The 18,004-nt window shown below is 41.7% G+C and overlaps 2 protein-coding genes across 2 annotated transcripts; both read right to left on the bottom strand.

The window, feature by feature from the left end:
- Positions 1-5,166: 5,166 nt before the first annotated feature.
- znf292a (zinc finger protein 292a) lies at positions 5,167-14,335 on the bottom strand. Its single transcript, XM_079573290.1, has 8 exons — positions 14,172-14,335; positions 13,095-13,249; positions 12,931-13,009; positions 12,708-12,843; positions 11,906-12,108; positions 11,639-11,775; positions 11,387-11,528; positions 5,167-11,311 (listed from the first exon to the last, which is right to left on the bottom strand). The coding sequence occupies exons 1-8, from the start codon at positions 14,319-14,321 to the stop codon at positions 5,519-5,521; spliced, it is 6,795 nt and encodes a 2,264-aa protein (XP_079429416.1). The 5' UTR covers positions 14,322-14,335; the 3' UTR covers positions 5,167-5,518.
- A 1,154-nt stretch (positions 14,336-15,489) lies between these two features.
- Positions 15,490-16,422, bottom strand: LOC306976193 (glycoprotein hormones alpha chain-like). The gene is made up of 4 exons (XM_079574081.1): positions 16,359-16,422; positions 16,180-16,279; positions 15,919-16,103; positions 15,490-15,754 (listed from the first exon to the last, which is right to left on the bottom strand). Exons 1-4 carry the CDS (start codon positions 16,398-16,400, stop codon positions 15,680-15,682), a joined length of 402 nt encoding a protein of 133 aa, XP_079430207.1. The 5' UTR covers positions 16,401-16,422; the 3' UTR covers positions 15,490-15,679.
- Between the last annotated feature and the right edge of the window lie 1,582 nt (positions 16,423-18,004).

The raw sequence follows: 18,004 nt of genomic DNA, 5'->3' as shown, positions 1-18,004 counted from the left end.
TGAGATAAATAAAGGCTATCTTGTCTGATCCAACCCACTTAAATCTCATATTTCTCAACAGGGAAAAATAATCTGTCTTGAAATATATGTACTTATTGAGTGAAATGTTACACTTTGTGGCTTTAAAACAACAACATGCTTACTGTATAGAGGTTGTGACTGCTATACCACAGATCTAAACGTAAGTGTTCAACAACAGCACAACTATGACCAAGAGCAATAGCTTTTAGCATTTTATAATGGTTTTATGATAGAAGAGTAATCAATAGACATATTTATAAGCAGCCACTTGACTATTTTTAACTCCCGCTGAACCCACCGAGGAACTATGTGAATAAAAATGTCCAAAAATAGCTTGTGATTCCCGGGAAATCTTGTAGTATTTTTGTTCAACAGATGTGGAATCCGGCACATGCATTGCAGGTCATTGGCAGATTATTACAGGCATTTGAATGCTGTTTGAGCTCCATCCAGAGAAGCTTTTTCTTCGCGGGGGAAATGCATTTAATGTATATTTGATTATTCCTGGGACATTTTCTGGGTCAACAGCATCAATGACGTCTGTGGTGAGGGATGGAGACGGGCTCATCGTGTGCGCCCGCTGAGGTTTGACTCCATTTACAATGCAAAATGTGGTTATAATGAACATGTAACGAGGCTTGCCCAGCATTTGAAAAGACAGGAGACATGCCCGCACTCTTAGAGAGAAACATCATGGACACTTCAGCTTCACACGTCATTATTTCAGCAAATACACTCAAAAACAGCTGTCTATGATCTCTACATTTCTCATTACTAAAGCTCATGGCTTTGTGTCGCATTAAAGGTCCCACTGTGTGGAAAATTCAGGCTTATTGAAATACTTTTATATCATAAAACCATGAAGAATAGTCATTTCTAACCATACAAAATGCCTCTATTGACACAAAGGGGAGTGAAACAGTTGAAAATAATACAGAAGGTGGTGGGGCAAGCGATTTGAACTCCAGACCGACAACTCCAGGTTTCAGGTAACAACATTAAAACAATGATATAAAGCTCAAGTATATTGATATCGTAGAATGTGGGACCATCGGAGCGGTTAAAGTAAACAATCTAAAATAAATCCAAGCTGAATGCACAATCCACTGCATTAATAGTAAATAGGCCTTGCATAAGAGCAAGTATAATTCATGGGCATCCTTTTCTAAACACATTCTCTGTTCCTGGCTTCAGAGGAACAAATCTGCATTCCCTCCTGCTTTCCTCTCTGGCACTCTCCATGAGGAAATGAAGACATCCCTACAGCAACACCAGCACAACAGATGCCGGTGTACAAAAAGCCAAATCTCTTTTATTCTTTCTTTCTTCTTTGTTTAAAAACTTCCTATACCTTTCATCCTCATTGAAGCATCCCTTTCATGTGCGTTGGGCTTCTCTTTGTGCCTTCCACACATACATTCTTATCTTCTAGCACACCTTTGTCAGGTCTGGCTACATGGCTGTCCCAGTGCCAGGACACACTCTATACACTGATAAGGCCCCAGCAGTCTCATCCTTTGGCTTTCACTTATCACACCTTTAGGCAACAGGGGAGGGACCACTGTCTACTGCTCCACCGATAAACCCACACTTGCTTCACAACACCATTGACTTTTTTACCCCTCTTTTACAACGTAGCCTAGTCGGCGACTTGAAATCTAAATTTAGATGCAAACTTGCAGAGATATGGTGCTATGTAATCATCCAATTTAGCTGAGAGTGTGATGCAGTGAGGAACAAACACACAATTCTGTCTTCATGTATCTCATGTAACTGGAATAAAAATTCATTTCATTTTCATTCATTTGTCATATTTGTGTCAGTTTTCATCTGTGAAACAAGGTTCACAAGGCTAACTGGGAAATCACAATCACTAAAAACACGACACGTAGACGGTAGTGGAATTTCTAAGCATTAGAACGTGCACTGCCAGTGGTGTAGATTGGAAGAAGTGCGCTTGCGCCATCTAGTGGGTTATAACTGCAAAGGTATTAGGAAATGAGGCAGAAGTCTAGAACAGGGGTAGAAAACGTCAGTTGCGGGAGCCAAATCTGGGACTCTAGCATAGAACCTCTGGCCCGCAATCAGATTTTGAGAATATTACACAAATCAGAAAGTAGGCTACATTAACATTTTTATAGTTAAAGTACTCCGTAAAATGTGAGAAATGTTTTGCAATTCAAAACATTTCCAAACAAAACACCCAACTAGGTAATTTGCGGCCAGAGGCGGGGAGCATCAGCTAATAGGCTATTAGTAACTGAAGAAACTGTACTTATTAGAGTACCTAGCTATATTATTCAGTACTTTTGAATTCCAGAAAAAGGTGGTTTCCCCTCTTCAGGTCGGTGGGGAGTCCTTGCCTCAAGTGGAGGAGTTCAAGTATCTCGGGGTCTTGTTCACGAGTGAGAGACGGATGGAGTGTGAGATCGATAGACGGATCGGTGCGGCGTCAGCAGTGACGCGGTCGCTGTATCGGTCTGTCGTGGTGAAGAGGGAGCTGAGTCGGGGGCAAAGCTCTCGATTTACCGATCGATTTACTGATCGATTTACGTATCTTCAAATCCACCCTCACCTATGGTCATGAGATTTGGGTAATGACCGAAAGGCGCACCCTTCGAGATCGGGTAAGGAGCTCAGTTACCCAGGAGGAGCTCGGAGTAGAGTCGCTGCTAGGGCCAAGATGATGATGGACAACATGTGTCTGTGCTGCATGACTTGGACATCCCTGATCCCTTCAGCAGTGGCCCAAAGCAGTCAGTGATAGACCTTTGTCCACTTAAGTGCAATTGCGTCCTTAACCTCTTAACCCCCTCCTGAACCGAGCACATTTTCTTCAGATCGGCTTTACCCAAATCTAAAAGCTTGAAAATAAAATAAATCATCAAAATGGCAACGGAACTCAACAAAAAAGTGGCAAAAACACGACAAAAACGGGATAAAAAGCAACAACAACGTGACAAAAAAAAACAACAACATAAAAGACGCCTAAAATGTGACGCAAAAACGTGACGGAAACGTAACAAGAGACCCAAGACGCTTCAACAATGTGACAAAAACACGGCGACAGTGTGGCAACAAAGTAACAATCACTTTTGTAGGTCTTGGCTTTTAGATTTGGGTAAAGCTGAACTGGAGACAATGCGCTCGGTTCAGGATGGGTCAAGAGGTTAATGACCGCAAGGACAGGATTGCAGATGCAAGATACAAGCAAGTTTCCTTCTCAGGGTGGCTGGGCGCACCCTTCGAGATAGGGTGAGGAGCTCAGTTACCCGGGAGGAGCTCGGAGTAGAGTCGCTGCTCCTTCACGTCGAAAGGAGCCGCTGAGGTGGCTCGGGCATCTGTTTTGGATGCCTCATGGCCGACCCCGAGGTGTTCCAGGCATGTCCTATAGGGAGGAGGCCTGGTGGAAGACCTAAGACACGCTGGTGGGACTATGTCTCCGAGCTGGCCTGGTGTCGCCTCGAGGTCCTCCCAGAACAGCTGCAGGAGGAGTGTGTGGATCAGGAAGTCTGGACATCTCTGCTGAGACTGCTGCCCCCGCGACCCGGCCCCGGATAAAGAGGAAGAAAATTAATGAATGGAAGGCACTTCACATGTTTTTTTTTTTTTCTAGTATTGGGACGGAATTTTTTTATGTATTGTACTCAGACATTTGTAGGCATAAACTATGATACAGATGCAGTTTCATGAACTTGAAAGCTAGTTTTCCAGCATTTCTGCAACAGTAACGCTGAAAAGTGTGAATTGTGAAATGAGCCTATAAACTCGTCTTTTTGAAGAATTGGGATGCTGCAAATGTGTAAGGAAGGCTAGATGAATTTGGACCACAGCTAGCATTTTATTTAGTGGTTTCAATTTTCATTATTTGTAATTTAAAAAAAGAAAAGAAAAATCAGGTAGGATTAGCAAGGTCCATGGGCTCCATGTCACTGGAGGGAACAGCATCCAATCTTGAGGTAGAAACCCACATCTTTGGTACATTGTCTAAGCGCTGCAGTTCACCACAAAAAATGATTTTAAGTACAACATACACACAGTGTGCACAGCAGATGGGCCCATTGCCTGTGTTTTCTGTGTTCTAGTGTGGAAAAACTCATCAAAATGCATGTTGTAGTCTACTTTTTTTCCCACCAGGGAACTATTATCACACACAACTCTGCTTTGATCTGCATTTTCTTAAGCCTATGGAGGCATTTGTCTTAATCCATGTTTGTTTTGCTTAAACTGTTGTTCAAGATACCACTATGGTTGGGGTATGTTTTGCCATCAACGTCGAAGGGCCTGTTAAGCTCATCAATGAAGGGATACTAGTGCCCTCTACAGTTAAGGAAAAGTCACTACATTGACATGAGAGAAAAACATGGACTGTTGTGTGTACAATCTGCAACCTCAACAGTAAAAACCTAAACAAATAAATAATAGATGATATGAAGCAAAAAATAAGATCTCTTATTACATTAGCTACTTACTTATAGGCACGGTGGCGCAGCGGTTAATGCTTGTGCCTCACAGGTCGAAGGTCCCGGGTTCGATTCCCACCTGGACGGGGCCTTTCTGTGTGGAGCTTGCATGTTCTCCCCGTGTCTGCATAGGTTAGTGGTAGGTTATAAAAAACATGTGCAATAGGTTAATCCTCCAGCCAGGTGTTTCTGACCACCAGCCTGGCTCCACATCATGGAGACGGGTCCCCGGCCCATGCTGGCAGGTCGCCCCATGCGACACTGAGGATGGGTCAAATGCAGAGAACTAATTTGTCTACAGAGATTCTCTACACAGATTAATGCAGTATAACTTAACTTAACTTACTCGTTGTTTGACCTCAATTCATAAATATATGTTGTTTTCAATCATAAATTATTTAAAATAATGTATTCATACATTCTTGCTTATATCCTGAAAAAATCTTGAGAATCCCAGCTCAGTGTTCGCGACCCCCGCTTTGGGAAACACTGGTGCACACAATCTGAGTGGGCCATGGAATATTTGAATGCTGATTTCTACTTAGCATTTACGTTTTCAAAATAGGCCATAGAGCAAACATCTGTAGACGTCACATGCCTTTGTACTAAATCAACACTAAAAATAACACATTATTAAACAAGAGTTAAAAAAAGACAGTGACAGTTTATTGAACACTTTGTGGAAGACGTGTAAATATTACAGATAGGTTTACTAGTGTTGAGAAATGATGAAATAAATACAAACAGAAGTCGAATCCCATAGGGATGTATAAAACATACTTTAAAAATCTCCATTTAGCAAAAAGGAAAAAAAAAACATATTTAATTCTAAGCATAAATACAAAGTGGACTAAATCTATGCCCTATAGAGTATACCTGGTTATTTTAACTAACATAGATACTTAAAACAATCAAAGACATTTTAAGTACAAAAAAGGCCATTTTGTTGTTAATTATGAGAGAGAGAGAGCGATTCTTTAACAAATCATCTATTCTGCAGCATTCTTTTGAAATCCTGAGTGAAATTGTGTTTGCTATGACCAACGGTAGCTCAACTTCTTAATAACAACTAAAGGCTTCATTTCTTGTAGCTGCTTTAACGATAGCTCTCTGTCAGAAAATGTTTTATCCACAACTATTTTTACATTGTTAACGAATTTAAGTTTTACAGGATTTCTGAAGTCAACAGTGTTACAGTCTCTCCCGCCACGTGTTACTTTACATTTCATTTTCAAATTCACTGCAGGTTTGAGTTGTTTTTGCACTAACTGTCTTTTAGAAGGAACATCACTGGCAGGCTCCATGTTTAATTTGCGTTTGGAAGGCTGGCACGAAACAGAGGTGTGCAAGTGCCGGTGATGCGGGTCCTTTAGTTTTAAGGGTTTGAAAGATCCTGCCTTGCGACTGGGATCTTGGACGGATCGCGTATCCGGCTGGAAGCGCTGTTTCCAGCTGCGTACAGTAGAGCGATTTCTCAGTGTCCCCATCCTCTGCGGACACGCTACTGTCGGCTGAGACCCTTTCCTGGGACGTCCTCTTTTAGGGTGACCTTTGGCACTGTTGGAAGATTGATATTCAGCAACATTATCATTAAACCTTTTATTCTCTTGGCTTTTACTGTCCTTGAAATCAACTTTTTTATGTTCTGAGCCAGTTCTTCCATTTCTTTGCTCAGACTCCATAGATGAGCCCGATGGACCCTCAGTTTTGTCTTTGAGCTGTGTGCGTGTGTATTTTCGGCAGAAGATGAACAGTCCCCTCTGTTCTTCAATAATTTTCTCCGTAAGGCCATGGGTAAAGTAATGCTTGAAAATGTCTTTCTCAGCTCGCTCTACTGCATCACAGCCTACTAACATGCACGGGTACTGCAAAACATAGTTCTTGGTGCACATGGCCGTTGCCTCTTCGTGAGATTTTAAGTTTAGGTTTCCGAAACGTATCCAATGTTCCGCTTGCTTCCCATCATTCTTACAGGTGCTCTTTGTCTTTAGTGTTTTCTCTGTATTCTCACTATCACTGCCACCTGGCGTGAACAGACCCGCAGTCTTGTTCCTGCGGCCGTCAGACGTTTTGGGATCGTACACGTAGTTGTGCTTTTTAATCAGGTGACGGAGGAGGTTGGATTTTGTACTGTAGACGCGGTCGCATGCTTCATATTCACACTTGAACGTTATGTCCACAGAACCGCTCTCGGAGATGGCAATTTCTTTATGAAAATCCTTGACGTGATCTATGTAACATTTCACTGAATCAAAAGGGAGCGCACACTCGGGACGGTCACAGCTGAATGTTCTTATAGACATGCTCGCCATCATAGCTGTGGCCTTATCTCTGGTAAACTTGTGAAGTAAAAGATAATGCTGCACTAGTGTTGCTATTCCTACAAATACTCTCGAACAGTTTTTAACCTGGCACCTGACTTCGGATGTTCGTTCTATAATACTGTCATCTTCAACATTATATTCATCGGGGTTTTCCTCTTCGGGTTCAGTGTTTGTTACGGGCAGAGACTCCTGATGCATAGCCCTGTAGTGGAGTATTAAATTCTGCTGGATGGTGAACGCAGCGGTGCATCCTTCGTGAACACAGCGATATGGTCTGTACGGGCTGTACACACTGTCTAGGTCACACATCTTCTGTCCCGACTTCTTCTGCGGGCTATCTTTCTTGCAGATTTCTCCATTGGACTGTGCGTTTTTGGAGCTGCTTGGCCTTTCTGGAGACGTGTACGCGCTATTGGTTATTTTCTCTATGTTGCCAAGTGACCAGTCGGATTGCCTCATCTTTTCTTTTGCCCGTCCACTGGGGCTCTGCATGGCATTTACTGTGAATTCTTTTACGGGACTTGTGATAACTTCAGGCTCGTCTAGAGGAGGGAGTGGAACAGTCAGATCGCTGAAGTAGCTCGGAGGCGATGGCAGATGTGTGACAGTAGACTCGGGTCCTACTTTTTCTTCTTCACCATATTGTGGGGGTGTGAATATGCCAGAAATGGATTCTTCTTCTGTTTCGGGTTCAAAAGCAGAGTCAGAAAGATTTGCTTTAATATCAGTCACTATATTGTCGGGGGTGGCATTCTGATTGGCATCAATACTCGTAACCGTGCAGCTCGCAGCACCATCACTCTTGTTAATCTTGAACGCCCGCCTGTTTCGAGCACTTATCTTGAGCTTCTGCATGTCTTCGCGTGACAGCCGATGCACTTTTTCATAATGAATTCTCAAACCTGTTGTTCTGGTAAAGGTTTTGTTGCAGATTTGACACGGATATGGAGACAATTTAGACGGTGATCTTTTTAAGTCTTCAATCATCTCAAAAGTGTAATCATGCATTTTAGACAAATGTTTGAACAACGCCTCTTTTGTCATAAATGCGTATTCACATTCATCCTGGTCACATTTAAATGGTTTCAACTTTTTCTCTATTGATTTGCCCGAAATTGTGCCAGTGTTGAAGGCCGGACCTCCTTGCACTGTTTGCTCAAAGTTGGAAGGATTTCCCATTTTCTGTTGGAAGGAATTAGAAATGTCATTGCTTTTGTTGGCGAGAGGGCAATATTCTGTAGGGTACATGTTTAGAGGCTCCTGTTTCAGTGTCATTGGAGACAAAGTGGTCAAGCTAGATGATTCCTGTAAGAAATCCCCATTTGATAAACTGCACACTGCTCCATTTGCATCAGGAACGAGAGGATCGTTGAGGAAATCTAGAAAGGAGCTCGGAAGGTCTGCTGTAAGATCTATCTCATCTAATGACCTGGAGTTAGGTTCTTTTGGGAAGCCTGGAGACTTGGAGCTGCTAAACTCTCTGAAACAGCTCCTAGGCATGACGTTTTCCTCTTTAATGGTTACAGGCCAATTTGTAGATTTGCTCAAGCCATCGAGTTTTCCATCTGAGCCTTCTGTCTTTTCTTTTGTTGCCTCGCAGTCAGCATTAGGGCATTCTGCGTTGTAACACAGATCAGTTTGGTTACTGCTATGGGGACTCATTCCATCCATAGAATTTTCCAAGTCTTCACAAGTGGGATGTGAAGATTCGTCCATCTTCTCCGTTTTTATAATTTTGTCAGATTTTGGACTCATGCATTTTATAGGCACATCATTTGAGGAGCTCTGAGTGAGGCAGGAGTTTTCACTTGGACTTTGTGAAGCCTGGAAACTTGCATCATTTAGAGTGTCTAATGTTGAAATACTGTCCTCATTAATCTCTGTGCTGTTTTTTCCAACATCTCCACTGCTAGCACTAACACTGCTTTGAGGGCGCATGAGCCCATACTGATTTGCCCCGTTGTGCATTTGTCCCCCATTGTCTAGCATTAAGGAACTGGACACATACTGTGACATTAAACTGGAATCAGAGGGGCTGTGTGGTACACCACTGTGTTGCACTGGCACACCTGAATTCTTTTCAATCTGAACAGGTGGGGTTGCTTGATAGACGTCAGGCTGCCAATGGGAGTAGTTGCGGGAGGGGTAGTCACTCACGTTGCTAGGGTCTGAGTAGCAGTTGTTCATAGGAGCTGAAGACCAAGGCTGGGACATTTCAGGCGGCATTGGGGAGTGGTTCGGGCTTCCCCAGGGCGGGTATAGTGATGGGTTTACCATAGGAGTGATAGGCACTGGCTCCATTGAGTTTGGGTAACACTGGTTGAGTGAGGAGGAGCAGCCCGGACGGTAATCTGCATGCTGCATTTCAGGTGTGTTGCACAGAACCCCTTTAGCTGGCCCTTTCCCCATCAAAGCCTGATTCGGGGACGGTGTTGCAACTCGTGGCTTTTTGGCTGCAAGTTTTGCTACTTTGTTATATTTCTTAGCTAATTTCCAGTCCTCAAACGATTCAGGGTGCTGTTTCTTGACGTGCCGAGACAGACTTTTGTTTGTGCCGTATGACCTTGTACAATCACTCACTGGGCAACAGTACAAGTTGTCATCACTGTTACTAGGTTGGGTAATAGGAAGATATTCTTGGAGTGAATATGGAGTTTCAGTTTTGATTTGATCCACAGCGATTGTCTGAGGGATTGCTTTGGGCAACTCATTATTCAGAATCTCTCTTTGCTGGGTATCCAAAGTATTTGATACACCAGGATATGTTGGAGGTGACTCCCCACAATCCACAACTCTCTGGTCAGCGTGCTGGGCCTCCGGTGCAGAGCAGGGTTCAGTTGGAACTAGAGAGCAATTTGCCAGTGGTGTGTTGCACTTATCTGGTTCTTTGAGTTCAGCCTCTGCCATATGATTCAACATGCTTTCGATTGAATGCTTCACTTTAACAGGTTCTTTAAGATTATCAGGTGAAGTGCAAGGAGTTGTGCTAACTGGAATCTGATTTGTAGGTACATTTGGGTCAAGACAGCCAACAGTTGTTAGTGTTTCTTCTTTTATCTTTATGCAGGCAATAGGCTGAGCATTTGATGAGCTTTCACTTGTCACATTTGCCTGAGCATTAGGATTATGTACTTGTTGATGGGACAAGAACTGTTCTTGTGAATAGAATATTCTTCCACAATTATCTGTGGAGCATGTGTATGTTAGATAATGCTGCGCTTCGTGGTCATAAAGAAGATAGGCCTCACTAAAAACTTGCCCACAGTTGGGGAACATGCACTTAGCTTTAAATTCCTGATGGAGCCTTCGGTGCATGAGCAGTTCAGAATTAGAATTAAAGGTGGCCTTGCAATCTAATTGTATGCAGATATATGGTCTGGTACCACAATGTATCTGCAAGTGATCATTTAAATGCTGAACATTAACAAACTGTCGTCTGCAATACTGGCACACCACTTTCTGCTTTTGTATCTCTAAAAAGCGCATCGCTTCCTCATCATCCTTGTGAGATCGAACATGAGCCATGAGGTTTCTGAAAAATTTAAATCCTTTTGAACAATTAGTAACAGGGCAGAAACAGTCTTCGCTAGGGTCAGGTGGAGCTTGTTCTGAATTAACAGCTTTGTTTTCCAACTGACTATCAGGCTCTGATTTGATGAAGTTATTGGTGGTATTTTTAACAGGTGACTGGTATGGTTTGCCTACTTTTCTTGAAGCTTTCATTGCTGCGAGTCTCTCTTTACAGGACTCCTTTACATGAGATGCTACATGTGGCTCTAACGTCTCCTTACTTTCATAGCTTACTGCGCAAATAGGACATAAAAACATGCCATCTTTAAAATGCTTTTGTGCGTGACGGACAATTCTGTGACCTAAGAACTCCTTGTCACACAGAACACAATACTGCATGTAGGCCCTCCAGTTTCGAAAGCGAGCTGAAACAAAGCCTTGTTCTCTTAGTTTTTTAGCCTCCCTATTTTTCTCTTTCTCATCTGTTATTTCATCAAGTTCTTTCGTAGTGGTTAGCATGAAATCCTCCAGGTCTTTGTATTCAGGGTGCTTTGCAAGTCCACTTTCTACTTCCTGTTCGTCAGTATCATTAAGCGTATCTATAGAGGACACTATAGCTGCCTCGTCACCCATTAGCAATAAGCAGTTGTGTTTTAATGTTTTCCAATCCCAGAATTCAGGATCAAAAGGCCACTGAGTCTTCAAAGCCAACAGTAACTCACAACGTAGGGAATTGGGCATGTGATGACCTTCGTCTTCCTCCGGTTTTTGATCTGGCTCGTTGTATAGTGTCTCCACGGCATAATAGGCGTCCACTGTCGGATGGATGAGGAACTCTGTGAGTTGGCATGCACGTTTGACCTCCAGATCAGTGGGCAAAAGGCATGATATGGTTTTGCAGATGGTAGATTTGCTTTCTTTATGGTCACTAGATGACATTTTCAGGGCTTGGATACACATTTCAACACACACTGGCAGTCCCACCTCTCCAATCTGTAATCAAACCGTATCAAATGTCAGTGCACCGAGTATTTACACTCACACATGCAATACATAAAACATACTTACTTCACTTTGGATGACTTTAATAAGAAACAGTATGTGACAAACACTTCTACATAGAAGAGCCATCTCTTTACAGCGACTGAGAAATACATCAGCTGACAGTTCCAGACGAATTAGTAGTTTACTCCAAAAAAGTGTAAGTTCCCTGAAAAAAAGAAGTATGAAAATAACATTATAGCATGAATTACTACAGAACTTAATGGAGTAATATTCTTTCCAAAGCCTATTGGATAGAAATATTAAGTATACACTTGCCAGGCACAATAAACATCTCCAAGGAGAAGCTGCCGCTTCAGAAAAGATGAACAAATGCGTAAAGCTCCATTCTCGTCTCCTTCTGACTCCAAATTACAAATCATCTCAAGAGCTTCTTTACAGTCTATGGAGGCAATCTGTGAGATTGAAATAAACAAATGAAAATTGGAGTTTGACATAGTGACCTAACGCTGAATGAAAAACTGATAACTCTGGGTTGGGTTTCAAACAAAATATATGTATGAACATTTTAGATTTTGATTTTACCTCATCCATCAGCTGATCCTGGCTTTTCGTCATGCAAATGCACAGAAGGTAGCTTTGTTTGAAGGGCCCCTTTCCTTCAAATCCACAATATTCGGAGCAAACCTTGGCCAGAGTAGCAGCTTTGTCAACACTGTCGATTTTGATAAGGTGCTTTATTCGCAGAGTTAGAAGCTTGGGACCTTCCAACTCCAGATATTCGTGAACTGAAATACAAAACAAAATCATAAGAGATTACATCACAGAGAAGTCTCAAAACTAACCGAACTAGAGATATAACAGATATGTTGTTCATGTTTATTATCATCTCTGCAATTACACAAAAAGTCATTAAGCTTGAACTATTGCAAGAGCAGTGTTCAAAATGTATAATTCAGTTACACAGGAGTCACCAATCAGCCCAGTGTTCAGTCACAAGATAAAGAAAGTGACTTTGAGAACCAGAGTTGTAGAAAAAAAACATGTGGGTTTGTTACAAAACATTTGTGGATTATCTCAGAATTCATAATACTTGACAATAAATTGACACACAAGATTGGTTCTTGGATAAATATGCAACTTAAACTGAAAGCAGCTTTACAGATGTGCAGTGTGTGATGGCAACAAAATCCAAATGAGTGGCAGGTCGACATTGTCATTGTTTTTGCCACTGAAGGTTCTGTTTGGAATGAAAAAATTATGTCTGTGCAAATCCTCTATAGTCGGAATAAGGGGCATATTTTCAATACAAGTGACTTTTGTGCACAGTAAAACTTTCATGTCACATGCCACTGGCCAAACAAGTTAGAAAAAATGAAATACTGACCTTTCTCAGTTTGTGGAATTTCATTAGCTAAAATGCTGCTGAGAGTAGCGTTGGACCAAACACCTTTCTGCTGTGCTAGAACAGCCAGCAGGCTAAGCTGTGAGTTACCATTTTCTTGTAAAAGGTTGTGTGCCATCTGCAAAATATTTCTCGTTAGTTCCATGTTTTATCTTTCTATCAAGTTTCAGAATTTCACTATATTAACAGTAATCAAACTACTAACATTGATGGAGGACTGAAACTCCTCCCATAAGGCACCGGGGACATGCTGGGGCAGCAGGAGCAGTAGCTCCACACAGCTCCTGTGAACACAACATAAACAGCACAGACACACTGTAAGAATTGTGTAATAAACTAAATATAAAGTATTAGAAAGGTTCTACTCACTGTGCTAACTTTTCAAGTAGAAGTGGTACGTTGTCACATTCGGGAGAAAGACTAGAAACGGCCTTAGCAAAGTTGAGGATAGCGATGGTGTAGACCTGAAGCTGAGGCAATGGGTCTTCGTCTGTTTGCCAGCGGCTAGCGTGTTCCACAAGAACCTATTAAACATGGTAATAAAATAAACCAAATATGATTGATAGGTAACTTCAGACCTTTTAACCCAGTAAAGTACATTCTTTCTTACAATCAATTCCTGTGATCCTCATAGCCCTCACACAACAATGTTAATGTTCTTAATTGAACTACACTAGTTAAAACTAAAGTGCAGATAGTCTTGTTCTATAAAAAAAAAGGTCCTTAATGATTTTAAAAGCCAATCTCTTTGTAAACTGTGCAACTCAAGAACAAGAAAAAAACGCCAGGAATGTACAATTCAGTCAATGACTTTAACTCTTTCTGTGGAGACATGAACTGAAAGTAAAAAAATAACGAACTAACCAGCTGGAATAAAACTGTTCGCTTATTTAACTATGCCCATTGTCGTTTTTCAAATAATTGAAAATGCTGGGGCCAGCATCTGGAAAACATCATTCATTTGTGCAGCAAAGTAGCCATTTTCCAGGTAGGGGCAAAACGTGAGGACACGGCTATAACATAAAGCTAACAATGCATTTTCTTACACACTATAAAGATCATCTGTGCTGGTGCGTATATTTGATGCACTCAGAAATGGCGTTGTTCTTTCCATTTTAACTGCATCTCCATGAACAGGACGGGGCACCCCGCATACCAGTTAGCAGCATTGATCAGATTTTAGCTTTTAGCCTGTAAAAATGCAGTCCGAGCACGCGCGGTGCACACACACGAGCCTTGCAAATACAACATTGTGAAGGAAAACGCGAGCTATACGAAGGTTAAAACTCAGATGCATATAAAATCTTAATGTTCAAATGAAACTCAACTAGCTAAGTTGCTAGCGCCTTAGCTACATTGTTATAACAAACGTTGACGCGCATCCTCGGCCAGGAAGCCAGAGGGTCTGTGGGCTGCCCGGGATGAGTGGCTGCTAAGTGGGCTAACCTGGCAGAACTCTTGGCAGAATCGCAGCGTGGCTTCCAGTGGAGAGTCTTGACTTTGTTTCAAAGCAGTGGTCAAGCCCTGAAACCGTTCTCGCAGCTCTTCAATCGCTTTCCGTGTATCATATTCCTTCTCAGTCTCCCCCTCCGCCATCTTCACAACAATCACGACCGCGTACGCACAGATGTTACGCTGCCAGAGCCTCACGCACGCGCACGCAAGGGGGGAGGGGTGAGCCTTATGGGTGAGCCATCGTGGGGTCTAGCATTGATCCATATTGGCCATATTTGGGTTGGGGGAAACGCCTTAGGTAGGCCAGACCTAACCAGTTTGCACCATCTCAATAGAGTCAGAGGAGAGAGCACCTCGTTTTACATCTGTATGTGTTTCACTGAGGAGGATTTCAGATGTGTATGTGATCAGGCTCAACATTTGTTGATCAGCCTTTTAGATAACGAACAATCCCTGTTTATAAACATAATAGTCGTAGTGGCTTCACCTGGCTTTTCTGCTCCATCTCAGAGTGTACAGATAAGCAGAATCTGAAAACAACCAATGAGCTCAGCCCAAGGGCTAGGCCGTAATAACCTAATACAGTGGGGATTTTTTTTATTATTACACCAAGTACCACTTAGTAGCCTATAATGTTGGACTTTTCAAGTATCACCAGACCTAAATTAAGATCAAACCTGTAGTAAAGTTTGACTCAAATATGATTTAAACTGGCTGTAAACCATTTGAACAACTAAAAGCAAACCAGCCTACCTATAGCTACTCATTTTATTTTATATTATTTGACACAAAAACAGGCCAAAGAACCAACTCACTGAGGGTCCATCAGAGTTCCAAAAGGGTGCAAAAAGAGCGTCTCACAATCATCTTATATTGTGGTGCAACTAAATTTGAGGATGCAAACATTGTAAATGAGGTTGCAATTCAACATTTTGCATCCATGCAGATCCGAGCCTGCATGAAATAAAATGCCTTCATCGGCTCACAAGATTTACAACTTAAGCACTGATTATAGAATAAGGTTGAATAGACCTGCATGCTGCTAAAGCACTCAGACAATAGCCTAGAGCAGGGGTTCTATACTATTTTTAGTTCCCACCCCCAAAGAACTGTTGTTATTCACAACCCCCTCGGGGAACGTTTTCTATTCAAACTACATAAAAAATATGCCCCCCATTCGATCTGGTGGCCCTCTGAAATCATTGCACGACTCCTGGGTATCCCGACTCCAAGGCTGAGAACCAATGGCTTAGAGAGACTACAGAGACTACAGCCTTTTATGTCACTTAAACAAAACAATTTTGTCTGGGAACATTTTAATTAGTTTCGGGGTCTGTAACATTAATGCAAACATTGACAATAATGCAAATAACATGCAAATTCAACAAATAAAAAGTATTTTTAATGCTGGTTACGTTACAGAAACACATATTCTTATACTTCTAAACAAAATATGCAAGCAACTGGTATTACAAGGAAGCTTCCGAGTGCACTTTATGTTAAACTTTATGAAAATAGCACGTGCTGCAATGGCATTCTGTATGGTTCCTTACCCGAATGCCACCCACCTCTGTCTGAAAAAGAATATAAGAATATAGGTAATTAGTAAAAAAAAAATACACACAGCATGTAGAAACAACGACCATTTGTTACTTATATCATGTAGACCTAATAATAGATGAGTAATGTTTTGCCACAAAAATTAAAATGATCGCAAAACGTTTTCCAGCCAGTTTACCTCATAGCTGTGCTTAGCAACACAACATGTTGCTTCAGAGGTGATGTTTTTGGGGTTTGCCATTGTCTTCATCGCCCTCAGGGGTGTTGGGTATGCTCTGGAGAAGCAGCAGCCCATACACTGATAGACTGGACGGTCCACGGAGAAAACAACATTCCTTTTCAGAGAGCACTCTTCACAGCCAACTAGAGAAATCAATATTACATTTATGGTCAGTCTGATATTTTCCAAACAAAGTGAGAGTCATAATGTTCACTGTACCGTCACTGTAGGAGTAGGTGTCCACTAAGTAAAGAAGCAAAGTCAACAATAAAAGTGACACTCCTCTGGATTTTACAGAGCCCATTGTAGCAAGAGTCACCTGGAGGAATAATAGAAGATCCAAATGTCCTAGTCAAAGGTAAAGAAAAACATCAATCACTCAATTTAAGAAGCATTACCATGTTGAGAGAACGCCGCTCAAATGAAAACCACAGCTTCATCCTTACTTTTATAGTCGAATTTGTCAACGGTCACTTCCTGAATAAACTTAAATTTACCTACCTTATCAGTGATCTTGATGACTCATTCGTAATCCTCTAAAAGCACAGAGTGATTGAACCTTAAGGCGGAAAGTCAAAACATACCCCCACCATCCTTCCATCCTGACTATGAATGTGCTGCGGCTAATCCCCGGACCTTTGTTACTTTGGTAACTCAGGGTTGTTTGTCATGTCACAGTAAAAATGGAAGGGTCATTGGTTTAAGACGCACTACAACTCATGTTAAATGTTGTTTCTTTCTCTCAATTACTACATAATGATTGTCAGTGTTTGCATATTTACCTATTTTGCAACATTGTTAAAAAAATTCAATAATTTTCACATTACCTCTCGGCAGTGATCCAATAAAATTATCAATCACTATGCCAACTTTGCCCAAATGAAAATGCTTGTTTTCTGTCAATAAAGTCTTAAAAGAAACCATGTAAAGTTTACTAACTGACTGATGCCAAGGTTGTGCTCATGTGACTTCACAACATTCTAAAGAGTCTATGGTTTAGAACTGAGGTGTTTTTGGCTAATATCTTTGTTATTACTAGGAGGATCCACATGAAACAAACGCTGTCTGAACATCTTCTCTGTCAGCGTGTCTAAACTATGGTCCAATTATTTTTGCTGAAAAGTGTCCAAAAGAGGCGACATGATTCAAAACCATGAGTGTGATGTTGTCTTGTAGAAAGGCCTTTCTGCCATTAAAGTAATACGGCAGGTTTGTACTGATGAGGTACAACATTTTTACTACTAACTACTGCCCTGAGATTACGTCATCCTCACATTCTAGAATGTGAACGCAACCTAAAGGTCGGCCAGTGCAACTCTAATGTGAGAAAAGGATGTGAAATTAGTTCACTAAAAAATCACAGAATACCACCATAGAATTATAGGTGCCCAACATCAATTTTAAACAAGGCTCTTTAGAAGGTTGTGATTTTTTGTCCATCTCAACACCTAGATATATTTGACAGGATCTATTAGCAGTTTGCCTTCTTTACATATAAATATCACATGTTTACCCAGAACATCAACAATCTTATTTAATGTCAAACATCAGGTGGTACACAGTGGGGCACATTTTTGCAGTGTTGCAAAGTTCCATGTTATGAGATGTCAACCCTCACCTTGAGTCGTGAGATCTGGGTAATGGCTGAAAGGACAAGATTGCGGATACAGGCAGCCAAAATTAGTTTTCTTCGCAGGGTGGCTGGGTGCACCCTTGGAGACCCAGAATGAGCTCATAGTAGAGCCATTGCTCCATCACATCGAGAGGAGCCAGCTGAAGTGGTTCAGGCACCATTGTCCCATTGGGAGGAGGCCCTATAGGGTCTTCCTAGGAGGGGTCTGGTTTGGTCTATACTAAATCAGCTCGAGGTCCGCAAACTTTTCTTTCGTAACTTTTGACATTTCTCTATGATGGAAAGCCCTGTATGACTGAAAGCCTACACAAACATGTAAAGTTGGCTACTGAACAAAATGAAGTCAATTAACAAGGTGAGATTCCTTTACCTGGCTGTCTCCATTGGAAAAGTTATTCTGTGAGTCAGACC

The sequence above is a fragment of the Gobius niger genome (genome assembly GCF_951799975.1).
Source record: "Gobius niger genome assembly, chromosome: 16".
In the NCBI taxonomy this organism is placed as follows: Eukaryota; Metazoa; Chordata; class Actinopteri; order Gobiiformes; family Gobiidae; genus Gobius; species Gobius niger.
Note: the sequence above shows the minus strand (reverse complement) of the source record. Positions and strands in the feature narration are given on the sequence as shown.

Coding starts and splice junctions, on each gene's coding strand:
- znf292a (XM_079573290.1), bottom strand. CDS start 14,321: ATGGCGGAGGGGGAGACTGAGAAGGAATATGATACACGGAAAGCGATT. Junction 12,844..12,930: donor AGTTTCAGTCCTCCATCAAT/GTTAGTAGTTTG, acceptor AATATTTTGCAG/ATGGCACACAACCTTTTACA. Junction 11,312..11,386: donor TTAAAGTCATCCAAAGTGAA/GTAAGTATGTTT, acceptor GTTTGATTACAG/ATTGGAGAGGTGGGACTGCC.
- LOC306976193 (XM_079574081.1), bottom strand. CDS start 16,400: ATGAAGCTGTGGTTTTCATTTGAGCGGCGTTCTCTCAACATG. Junction 16,104..16,179: donor CACCTACTCCTACAGTGACG/GTACAGTGAACA, acceptor TGATTTCTCTAG/TTGGCTGTGAAGAGTGCTCT. Junction 15,755..15,918: donor TTGCTAAGCACAGCTATGAG/GTAAACTGGCTG, acceptor ATTCTTTTTCAG/ACAGAGGTGGGTGGCATTCG.